This window comes from Arachis duranensis, chromosome 8 (assembly GCF_000817695.3).
Source record: "Arachis duranensis cultivar V14167 chromosome 8, aradu.V14167.gnm2.J7QH, whole genome shotgun sequence".
Taxonomy (NCBI): Eukaryota; Viridiplantae; Streptophyta; class Magnoliopsida; order Fabales; family Fabaceae; genus Arachis; species Arachis duranensis.
In genome coordinates this window covers 45,511,107-45,523,394 of record NC_029779.3, presented here as the reverse complement: position 1 = coordinate 45,523,394, position 12,288 = coordinate 45,511,107, and the positions used below count along the sequence as shown (strand labels likewise).

The 12,288-nt window shown below is 30.5% G+C and overlaps 1 protein-coding gene across 2 annotated transcripts; it reads right to left on the bottom strand.

Annotated features, from left to right (window-relative positions):
- Positions 1 to 3,307: 3,307 nt before the first annotated feature.
- On the bottom strand, positions 3,308 to 8,265 carry LOC107463263 (pentatricopeptide repeat-containing protein At2g17140). 2 transcript variants are annotated; one of them, XM_052252566.1, is made up of 3 exons: positions 8,247 to 8,265; positions 4,420 to 6,980; positions 3,308 to 3,877 (listed from the first exon to the last, which is right to left on the bottom strand). In XM_052252566.1, the coding sequence occupies exons 2-3, from the start codon at positions 6,927 to 6,929 to the stop codon at positions 3,751 to 3,753; spliced, it is 2,637 nt and encodes an 878-aa protein (XP_052108526.1). In that variant the 5' UTR covers positions 6,930 to 6,980; positions 8,247 to 8,265; the 3' UTR covers positions 3,308 to 3,750. The 2 variants fall into 2 exon arrangements, with proteins under 2 accessions (XP_052108526.1, XP_052108525.1); XM_052252565.1 differs by lacking the exon at positions 8,247 to 8,265 and having other exon boundaries at positions 4,420 to 7,162.
- Positions 8,266 to 12,288: the final 4,023 nt, after the last annotated feature.

The following is a 12,288-nucleotide window of genomic DNA, read 5'->3' as shown; positions in this document are numbered from 1 at the left end:
TATAATAATATTTTAATATTTTATTGATATTAAAATATAAATTAATTTTTAAATTATTTTTAATATTTTTTTATTATATAAAATATTTAACATATTTTTTTAATAATTAATAATATAAATTATTTTTAAACTCATTTAAAAAATACATATTAAGAATAAAGTTGGACACGCTGATACGTAATGATATTTAAGTGTATTTAAGTATGTCTGAAAAAAAAATTTTATTAAAACATAATTGGACACAGAAAACACGTATGTCAAACAAATATCAATGAGTGTTGTGTTCAAAATATATCTGATATATAGATACAACAAATAAAAAAGTGTTCGTACTTAGTAGATTATAACTAATAGCTAAGTAAGACGAGATTTAATTTTAATTTTATTTTAGATCCTATAATATGACACATAAATATATGTGAAATTATATGTCATAAATAGTAATTAAAAATTAAAAATAAAATTTATTCCTCCAATACTTAATTTTAGTTTAGTTAAAAGTTTATATTATTTTTTAATTATTTTATCAATATAATTATACAAATAACAAAATTTATTAATTTTTTTATCAAAATGTATACTAAATTACCAATTTTATTTCATCAAATTTCATCAATCTAATTTTAATATAAATTTAATTTTAAATCAATTTATTTTTTAAAAATATCAAAAGTAATATTCTATTTATTAGACGCCATTGGAGATGTCAAATAGCACAATAATAATTTGACTCGAACTCAATAACTCCTTTCTTTAAGCAATCAACAATCATCCAATCAATTCACTTGATTGGTTAGTAGTGTATGTCATTTCCAACTTTACCTGTTTTCAAAAAATTTCAATAATTTAACCCCAAATTATATAAATTATTGATGTAGTTTTTAACATTTTGACTAAATTTTAATTTCGTCCATAATATTTCAAATATTTTATTTTTGTCCAAAATATATTTTTTGTCATATTTTTATTATTTCTCGGGTAAAAGTTAAAATTTGATCTTTTAAAAAAAATCTCTATTATAATTTTCTTTAGATAGTAATACAATTCATAATTATATTAATAAAATGATGATGGTAATGATTTAAGAGTGAAAAAATAGAAAAGGATAATAATAGAAAAAAATAATATTTTTAAAAGAAAATATTTTAATTTTAACCAAATAATAAAAATATAATAAAAATATTTTTGAAATAAAAATAGAACATTTTAAACGTTAAAAATAAAATTAAAACTTAATAAAATTGTTAAATAAAAACTATAAAAGTACTTTTTTTTTTCCATCAATTATTATAGTATATAAAGATTTTGTCAACAATTACTATTTTATTAAATCCAAAATTTTATGTTCCCATAAAGGCATAAATGATAATGCATCATATCACATTGTTGGGAAGGCGAATCTAAATCTAGGGAGGCTTAAAATTGCGAACTAGGTAAGAAATTTCGAACCATTATAATAATTGGATTTATTGATATTCTGATAAAACAGATGTTATTCTGATATAATAGATGTTATTATACACATATTATTATATTCAATTCCATGAAATTATTGCATCATAAAATGATAATTTTAAGTGTTTGTTTGGGTATCTTTTAAGTTGATAGAAAAATTATTTTTTTAATAAAAAATATTTTTTAGTGTATTTAATAAGTTATACTCAAATATAATTTATAAATAAAAAAATTTGTTGCATAAGATATCTAAATATAAAATTATTTTTATTTTTAAATTTTTTTTAAAATAACTCGAAAAAAAATTTAGAAGCACACCTAAATAAACCCTAAATCGATCCACTCGACTCCAAAACTAAAGGAAATGGAATTATATATGTATAACAGTCATTCATATTATATATACACCTTAGTAACTTAATCCATTTTTATTAGTCTAAGATTTTCTATAACACTTACATTAGAAATCTGATATAGTAGACTGATATTTGTGTTCAATCCTGTGCGGTATGCCACGTAATTATTCAATTTCACATGACATATCATGTCATTTTGACATAGACAAATCAATAGTAACTGACTAACCACCAAGTTAACAAAAATAAAAACTCAAAAAATTTACAAAATATCACTTTAGAAACTAAATAACTACTTTTAAAGTTCAAGAAATAAAACAATGCCGGTTTACTTTCATAGTAATACACAAAATAGTGCATGAATGAACTATGATGTTGCCGTTGATTCATTCTTCAAGTTAGAACAAATTATAATTGATAGGCACCAATTTTATGTACAAGAATTGGCGAAATATATATATATATATATAAGAGTGTGTTTTACCTAAGTGTTATGTGGCTATATAATAAATTCTGGTAGCAGGTCGATGTGAATTGATCGGAGTGTAAGTATTATTTTCTTTTAACCAAATAACTTAGGCTCAAGTCTTAGGAACTAAAACAATCCAGCTAGAAAATCAAATTTTCTTTGGAACCTCTATGGATCAAAATGAATTAGTCGATTTTCTAGTGATTATAAGGATTGGCAAACTATTTCTGAGTTTAAAAATATTGGAAACTAAAGTAAAAGAGACATAACTTTATGACAAATGAAATGGTCAATACATTAAAATGATTTCTACCTAAGCCTCTCTTAAATAAAATGCAAGTTATTCCTGGTATCTAATGGTTTGAATTAAATGAATTATGACATGATAATTAATACTAACTCTTAATTTAATGAGTTACCCTAATAATGAAGATGGACATGCCGGAGAGAAACCAAATCATCCTTTCCCCCTCTCGTACTTTTACTTCCTCTTCTCCTTTTCATCCCACCTTTGTCCTCCCATTCTGCCTTCTCGGCATATATTTCGTTTTCACTTCAAATTTTATTGTTTACCCTTCATAGAAAACGCTGTGTTATTCTTATTGTTTTTAGAATATTTGTTTTAATTCACCTTGTGAATTACTATTTGCTTCAATCATGTGAATATCTCATTCTCACCATGCGAGTTTAATTTGCAGGGTTTATATATAATTTATTCTAATTTCGGTTTCATACTTCCTATCTCTGCATTTCATTATTATCTTCTTGTCTCAATTTTTTTTAATTACATTTTATGATTTTGTGGCTAGCCATTGATGCTATAAATTATATGGATTTTCATTTCCAGAAAATAATCTCCTCTTTCTCACACTTGACAAAATTAAAGAAAAAAATTTGGCTAAAAAAAATACCAGAGAGCCCTTTTAATAAAGAGTTAGTTTTAATTATGATGACATAACCTACTTTATCCGATAGCTATCAAGACATGTCATAAGGAGTAATTTATCTTTTATTTGAGAAGGGGTTGGATAAAATTCATCATCAGTAAGAAAAACTCCTAAGTTCAAATGAACAGATTATCATCCGAGGGTAAATTAGTAAATCCAATTATCAGTAAATCTGTTAACATCTTTCCACAGGTTAGGTTTCTATGAATTCTTAGTATCCGAGTTATGTAAGCTAGTGCTTCTGTGGCTATTCACAATCTGGACAGGGATATGGCCATTATACCACAGATTCAAAGTGTTACATCTGAGACTAATCTGTTTCTACTAAGAACCAAGTGTATGAACTATCAAATAATCAAGGATATGGTTTCAGGAGCCATGTAATCCAAGAAAAAGATCTTCCACTCTCATCTACCTGCTTCACCAGGCCGAAATCAGTTCAAACCTTTCCATTCTCCTATCATCCACTCCTAAGGGCTCAGGGATTGAAAGTAAGGTGAAGATACGAAGAAATAACAAAGAATCAACCAATACCATCATAGTAATCAAGAAAATCATCCTGTGGTGGCCGCAAACTCGAGATACTACCTTGGCCCCAGCCTTTCTGTACACGTTTTAGAGTTTTCAATGCAATACCACTGCCACCATCCCTGTTAAGTAATACATAACAGATCATCAATGAGCATTGAATATATGTTAAAGTAATTTGACAATCATTTCCATGTTCAAAGCAGGACCCAAGTTTATTTATAGTTTGATAGAACTAACATATTTGTGATGACAGCAAATTTTGATACAAGATCATTTTATTCACATGATAATGCAACTTTTTCAAAAATGAACCAAGTACAAAAAAATTGATATGTATTGTTTGTATAAGTTTATCAACCAGGAAACCGTCTAACAAATGAGATAATGGAAATGAAGACACAGATTCTATCACATAGTAGCACTCCATTCAACCAAACACCAATGAATGGTATCATTGTTCAAATGCTGTAGAAGAAATCATATACAGATCATATTTATGGAGGATTAATCATTGTATATAGAAATTAAGAATGCAAATTATGGAATGATTAAAGAACAAAAAAAAAAAGTAAAAAAATAATTTTCAAACACAGCCAAAACTAACAAATAACTTCATTTTCCCAAGGAAAAGAACCCAAAAATGCACAAAAAATACCCTTACCTGTGGATTATATCCTGCCAATCACTTCCACCATCATTTTCAACTTTTCTAGGAAAGATCCTCTTGCCATTTTGATAGGCTCTGTCAGCAGGTCTATCTTCTGAAGCAAATTCCATCATCCTCTTTGCTAATTCATCTGCTCGGTGTTTGTTTCCGCTTTTACTAAATCCATCAATTACCGGCATGAACGATGAATGGTCAAATCCATATCCCTTGTCAATTAATTTATGGAGAAGGTAATCAGCATCATCTAATCTTTCACTTTGGCAAAGTTTATCAATTAAATCTTTATACATGAAATCCTTCAATGCGAAAAATCTATCCAATGAAGCTTCAAATAGATCCTTCGCTTCAGAGAGTTGTCCTCCAGCAAGAAACTCATTGCACATTAAACTGTACAATACTCCTTTGTGGCCACATATACTCAAAGCTACCTCAAATAGCTCAAATGCTAGTTTAAAATCACTAGACTTGCAAAAGGCTTTAATCAATATCTTGAAGGTAGATACTTTGGGAGATATGCCCTTATCCAACATTTCATGCAAAAGAGAAGTAGCGTCATTTGTTTTTCCTCCTTCACAAAGCGCAGTGATTATGTTATTGTAAGTGTAAATATCTGGAGATATCCCTTTTTCTCTCATTTCATCCATCAATCCATATATTTCAAATATTTGCCTTTTACCTCCTAGACCCAGGATCAACGAATTATAAGTTTGAAGAGTCCTGCTGCATCCATTTCTCTCCATATCCTTCAAGACACGAAACGCTGATGATATCTTTCCTTGCTTACAAAAACTTAATATGAATGTATCATATATTGCAGAATCAGGGCGCAAGTTTTTTGCCATCATCTCAATAAATTTCTTTTTTGCTTCTTCTACCCTACCAACCTTGCAAAGTGCATTAACTATGATTGTATATGTGACTACATCAGGTGTGCACTTTGACACATTGTTGATTGAATTAGCTAGGCCAGCAAATGAGTTTCCCTTACTGAGGGATGTTGGTCCATCAGTCCACATCTCACCTAGCATTTGAATTGCTTCCTCCAATTTTCCATTTCTACAGAGACCATTGATCATGATATTGCAGGTCACAGTATCTAACTGATAGCATTTCTCGTTCATCATTTGCAGCATTTCCTCTGCTTCTAGTGTTCTTCCCTCTTTCCACAGGCTATGCAGCAATGTGTTACAGGTATAAGTATTTGGATAACAACCATTCCTTATCATTTCATGAAGAATACCCTTTGCTTCAAATACCTTTCCTTTGCTACAATATCCATGGAGGAGAGTACTATAAGTAACTGTGTCTGGATAAACACCATTGCTTATCATCAAATCCATTAACCTTCTGGCATCCAACAGCATATGTTTCCTACATAGCCCATCCATCATAATGTTATAGGAGTAAGAATTCGGCTCAATGCCTTCCGCAACCATTTCATCAAGAACCAACTGAGCCTCCAACAGTTTCCCATTCCTAAGCAACCCCAACAACCATATATTATAACTTTCCAAAGTGGTGAAATTGCCATCCTTTTTCATGGAGTCGACCAAAGCCTTTGCTTCCACCAGCATCCCTATCTTGCAGAACCCTTTTAGCATCAAGTTATAAGTAACTCTATTAGGTTTAGGAAGTCCCAACTCCTGATCCAACTGCATATCCCTGAAAATCCTTGACGCCTCTAAAACCTTCCCGACCCTACAAAGTGCCGAAATCCTAGAATTAAAGGTGACAACATCTGGTAACATACCCTGTTCCCTCATTCGCTCAACCAACTTCTCAGCTTCACCGGTCAAATCCTCCTTACAGAAGCTTGAAATGAGAGTATTGTACACAACCCTATTGGCAACAAGACCCGATGACTTGTCAAGTATATCCAATGCTTGGCTCGTGAGACCGGCCCTACAAAACCCACGAACTAAAATGCCAAGAGTGAACTCATTTGGGTAGCACCCTTTGTAAGACATTTTATCGAACAGGTTCCATGCATGGTCCAAAGCACCAGAATCACACAACGACTGCATCATGAGGTTGAAGGTGTAAGTTTGCGGCCTTACCCCCGCAGTGATCATGTCGGCGTATAGCCACGTGGCAAAATCGGAGCTGTGTTGGTTGAGGGAGACACGGAGGAGGAGGTTGTAGAGGGAGAGTGGAGGAGGAGGAGAGGGAAAATGGGCCCTGAGGGACTTGAAGTGGGAGAAGGCATGGTGTAGGTGGGATGAGGAATGGGCCAAAGCCCGGACGAGGGAGAGGAGGGAAGGGTGGGCTATATGGGGAGGCTGCGTGGCTAGTATGAATTGACAGAGGTCATCAATCTGGTGGTGCATGTTGGCGGCGATGAGGACACGCATGGTGGCGCGTGTGGAACGAAGGAGATCATGGGTGGGTAAGGAAGAAGAGGTGGAGGATGAGAGGATGCGCTTCAAGAGATGCCATGCGAGCTTGGGGTTGTTGGTGTTGCTCAGAACAACTTTCGTCAGCTTCAACGACATCGTCTGATCCATCTTCTAGTTGTTTGTGCATTACTCTTTTTTTGTAATTACATTGATTGATTTCTACACTTGCTTAGAAGAAGAAACAATTAGGGGATTAATGTGTTGCGAGAGTGAAGATTACTGTTCTTAGTTGGGACTGAGTCCTTCAATTGAGATTCCCTCAGAGATGCTTCAATGATATACTCACGGAAATTCTTAGTGACACGATTGTGTTTTCTAACTTATTATAGTATCTTCTCACACCACTGATCAACTTAGTAAACAACTAACTTAACTGACTTTTAACATCTTTCTTGTTGATGGGAGATGGGAGATGGGAGAGAACTTCATTCATGGTTATTGCTTCACGAGTGTTGCCTTTCCATGATTGACACATGTGACAGTTGTATGCTTGACAAGTGGCACTAATTTAAAGAAGAGGACAAAGCATATTTGTTAGAACCGAACCAGTATCGAATCGGTCAAACTACTGGGTCACTGAGTTATTGATTCAACCAATAAAGTACTAGTTGAATCGGTTGACTCAGTCTCACGTAAATAAAAATTATAAAATAATTAAAAACTTAAAATTAAAATTTGAAATACATATTGTCACTATCATTTTAATAACAATCGTTTCAATTTCTAAAAATAACTAATTTGAGACTTATTTTATCGCTTCCCATAAAAGACAATTATGACTAGAATTTTCAAAAGTACATAATCATAAACCCTTCATGCACAGAATATAAACTAATTTCACCAAATCATTATTTGTCGAAGTCGTATGTTGCAGATAAAAGGAATAAAAGAATGCAATAAAATTTCAAAAATTTGAACTTTTAAATATAAAGCTTAGAATTGAGAAGTGCCAAATACTCTTAGTTTAGACCCTTGCAAACAAAACCAAAAAAATAAAAAATTATGCAACAAAATAAACATGAGCATAACAATATACATTTTCAGAACCTATCCACTACCAAAACAATATAATCAAAGAAGTAACTCAATTTCACAGAACCTATCCACTATCCAACAATATAAATTCATAGAATAATATAAAAAACAACACCAACAATATAAAAACAGCATCTCAATTTATCATACTAATATAAAAACAGCAACAAATCAACCCTAAACATCAATCATCAGCAAAAAAAACATCAAACAGCTGCTAAATAATAACACTACATATATTCCAATGTATCAATAAAACTTGAATAATCTGCCAAAAATCAACAAATTATAATCAACAACAATCAAGAATCAACTGATCAGTTAATCAATTAATCTGTTAAACAGATTATAATCCAGTAACCGAATAACTAAAAAAATTAAAAAGCTTACCTGATGATGTGATGTGAAGGCAGAACACAGAGAAGAGGGAGACCAAGCACGGCAAAGCAAAGACTGGATAAGGCAGGCACTAGCAACAAGACGAGAGACGGCGACCGTGCGAAGACTGACGACGACGAGAGACGCACACGAGACAACGAGCAAAGAAGAGGGAGACCAAGCACGACGGCGACGCAGACAGAGAGGCAGAGGCGAGGTGGCAGCAACCGTGCGGTGGCGGTTACTGGGTTTGGGTAGGGTTTCTTTCCTTTGTTTTTTCTTTTGAAAAAACGGTTCGGATTTCAAATTTACCGGTTCTTCGTCAAAACTGGACGGTCCAACTAAGTCATACCGATTCTTTTTTTTATACGATCAGATTATTCAACTAGACCGACCTTGTGACTGGTTCATTGATTTTCTGATCCGACCGGACAGGTCAGTCCAATTCTAACAATACTGACAGGGTTATAATCCATCTAATTCTCCTAGAAATTTAGGGTCATTGCTACTAAAAGAAATAACCTACAAAATAGAAGTTTAAGCAGAACAAAACAAACATATTGAAGCTTTACCCTTCTTTTTCTCGTTAGCTCTAAGGCCAAGGACACTAAAAAGTTAGTTTAGGACAAAGTCTGTCATACATATGGATGGTAGTCAGTTCTGTTCTACCCAGTGAAACGATCCTAAATCTTTAACTTGTCCTGTTTAACGGAAGACTAAACCCTTCATATTTATTTTTTTATTTAAAAAAAATTATTAAATCATTAAATATTAAAAAAAATAAATTTAATTTTATAAATATTTTAATAATTCTATAATTTTTAAATTCATAAACACAAAAGTGTTGTGTTTATAATACTAAAACAAATTTATTCCGCAACATAGCCACAATAACAAATTAGCAAAAAGTCCAGAACATAATTAGCAAGAAGAAACTACTTTTTTTTCTTGTTTGGATTAGAAATGAAATTAAATAAAAAATAAAAAAGTGTATGTAGAAATTTTTTTTTTTGAAATTATCAAGAAAATTGGTGGAGAAGTGGAAACAAGGATAAAAATATAAATTTACCTTTTGAGTTGCAGAAAGTAAAATTTTTAATTCACTCTCTCTAAAACTTAAAAACACACGCTCTGCTCTTCTTTTTTTCCATTTCACTGTCATCCTTGACAGTTTTCCATTGTCATCTACAACGCCACAACAACATCGTCATCGTCGTGACAGTTCTACCTAATCTTCATCAATGCATCCTCAATAAAGGTGAGTTTTTTTTCCATGGTTTTCGTAGTTTCTCTCAAAACAAAATGAAAAACTCATCATTGCACATCATTGATAAATTTCTTTTGTTTTTTAATTGAGATATTGTTTTGATTTTTACATTCCATTGATGAATCTTATCTTTATAATAAAAAAATTAGCCTATTTTTTCTTTTCTACTTTCAAATGAGTCAGTCCCAAAAATCCAAACATTTTTAAACTTGTGTTTTACTGCACCAATTCATATTTGGTCCCCAAAAAAAGAATTTTTAATTCAATTAGTCTTTAATTAAGTGCTTTTAGTAGCATGATACCACTGAATTTTGGCAATAAATCAACGCATATCATTTTATTGATTCCAATCTCGTAAATCAATAACATATCATTTTATTTTATTAAAAAAAAAACAAAAGCTTAATTTCATTTTGAAATTAATTTATTTGAAAAAAATTTACATCTTTAAGATACATAAACTAATTTTTTAAATATCCTTAATTATCATATTTTAGTTGTAAAAATATATTATTAAATTATTAGACTAAAGAATTTGGATTAATAACTAAAAATAATAAACTATTAACTCACGAAAACCATTCAAATAAAGACGTTTAAAACATCTTGTTTTTAAAGATGTTTTTTAATAATTAAAATTCAATACATATAATTGATAAAATTGTGTTATTTTTATCAAAATTAGATCAGATAAATTGATTTGGCCAAAAAATCAGTAAACTATTCCTTGAACTAATTTATATTAAAAAAAGACGTTTTAAACGTTTTTATGTGAGTAACTCTCTTAATTCTAATGTTTTTCTAAACTTGAACTTGAAACATTAGGGATAAAATATTAAAATAGTAGACTAGAGCTAACCTTGATTGGTTTATATAATAAATTTTGTCCTAACTGATTTGTATGAATTAAACAATTTATGTTTAGTAGTTTGATTTACAAAAATTATTTTTACTACGTACAATTAAAGAGTAGAAACTTAAAAGCTAGAAATGATAATTTGGTAATTCACAATTGATTTTCCATATTCCTAGACAAGTCTTACACTATGTTCTTCTGATCTCATTTTGTTTTATAGATCTGGCTAGCTCATTTAATTTGCTACACTTTTATAAAATCTTTGAATTAATACACATTCAAATTTTATAAAATCAAATAAAATGAACAAAGTAATGATTTACCGTGAATGAAAAGCATATGAGGGAAGCTCTTCCTGTTCTCAGGGCTTGTTTGATTAATGGGTAGAAGAAAACGAGACATAAAACACAAATATACAATAACGTGGGGTGAATTGTCCAGGTCAAGCCACCAATAAGGTTCTCTAAATTCGAAATCTGATCCGATTTGGAGAGCAAGCCATGAACTTCGAGTTAAGTCTTATTTTAATATCTAATATTGGTGAATTACATTGATTTAATCTCTGATTTTTTAATTATTACAATTTGGTCTTCTAAATTTAATAGTTTTTTATATATTTTTTGTCGCCGGACTTAATGTGTTAGTAACGTGACTTAAGCATTGCTATGCTAAACACATTAAAAGGTTGTCGTACCCATTTTAGTGCTAAAAAAAGAATTAAATGATCTCATTTTAGAATTTGAACAATACTAAAACCTTATATTCCTTCCTTTTAAATAATACTAATTGTTCAAATCCTCAAACCACACTATTTAAGTATTTAATATATTTTTTAGTGTTAAAATACGTACGTCGTTTTAATATGTTCAGCAAAAGACGTTAAAGGGAATAACTGTTGCACAACTAGGTGCAGAGTCTTTCTCTTTCTAATGGCAAGTGTTTTAGTCGTTGTATAAATATCTCTATATTTCTGGTAAATTTTTTTTATTATCTAATCTATCTACACTACTCTATAGAAATACATGCTAATTTGGCATTCAAAATCAAATCCCTTATAAATACCTCCAATCACACCACCACCGACTCTGGCCCAGTTCCACAAACAATTCGAGTAAACCACTTTGAAAGGGTGATTTTATTATCAATTATGATTTTTGAGATGGTTTAATACGAAACTGGGATTTGAGCTGGAAAAAAAATTCTTTGACTAAGAACGTATACATTTGAGGAGTTACACTTGTTATTATTATCTATAATTTTAAATATAAGTACTTAGGATAAAATTTTAAATGCTCTAAAGATAAAACACACATTTAACAATATCTGCAGAGACGACATTCCACCAAGGATAGAGCTTATAAATTGGTATGTGGTCATAGGCAATAGTAGACACTCATTAATGGAAGATGTGTGCTAAACGTGGGGATTTGATTGTGATAAGACAAATTGACTCACACCATTATATTGTGCAAGAAAATGTTATTCCATAAAAAAGAAAATGGACTCTGCTCATAATGCCTCAATATGTTAATAGTTTAATACTAATTGAACTATCCATTGCCGTCGTTACTTTTAAGAGTTTAGCGAATGATGACAGTGTATGGCAGCATGCACCACTGAAAAATCAACACTTTTAATTTGCCACTTACTTACAAGTTACAGTGTATCACTTTACCTTTTTATGCTAATTGCCTTGTTACATGGTTACTCAGATCACACTTTTGACTATAGTAAATGAATCTTTAGATGATAATATATAATTGTATTCACAATATTTTAAAGAATTTTATTTTAATGTATCTCTAGTATACAAAATTTTATATAATTATTTAATTAAAATTATATATTTAAATAATTAATTTAAAATTTAATTATATTTTTAGTATTTTTTAATATAATATATAATTAATTATATTTTAAGTAAATTCTTT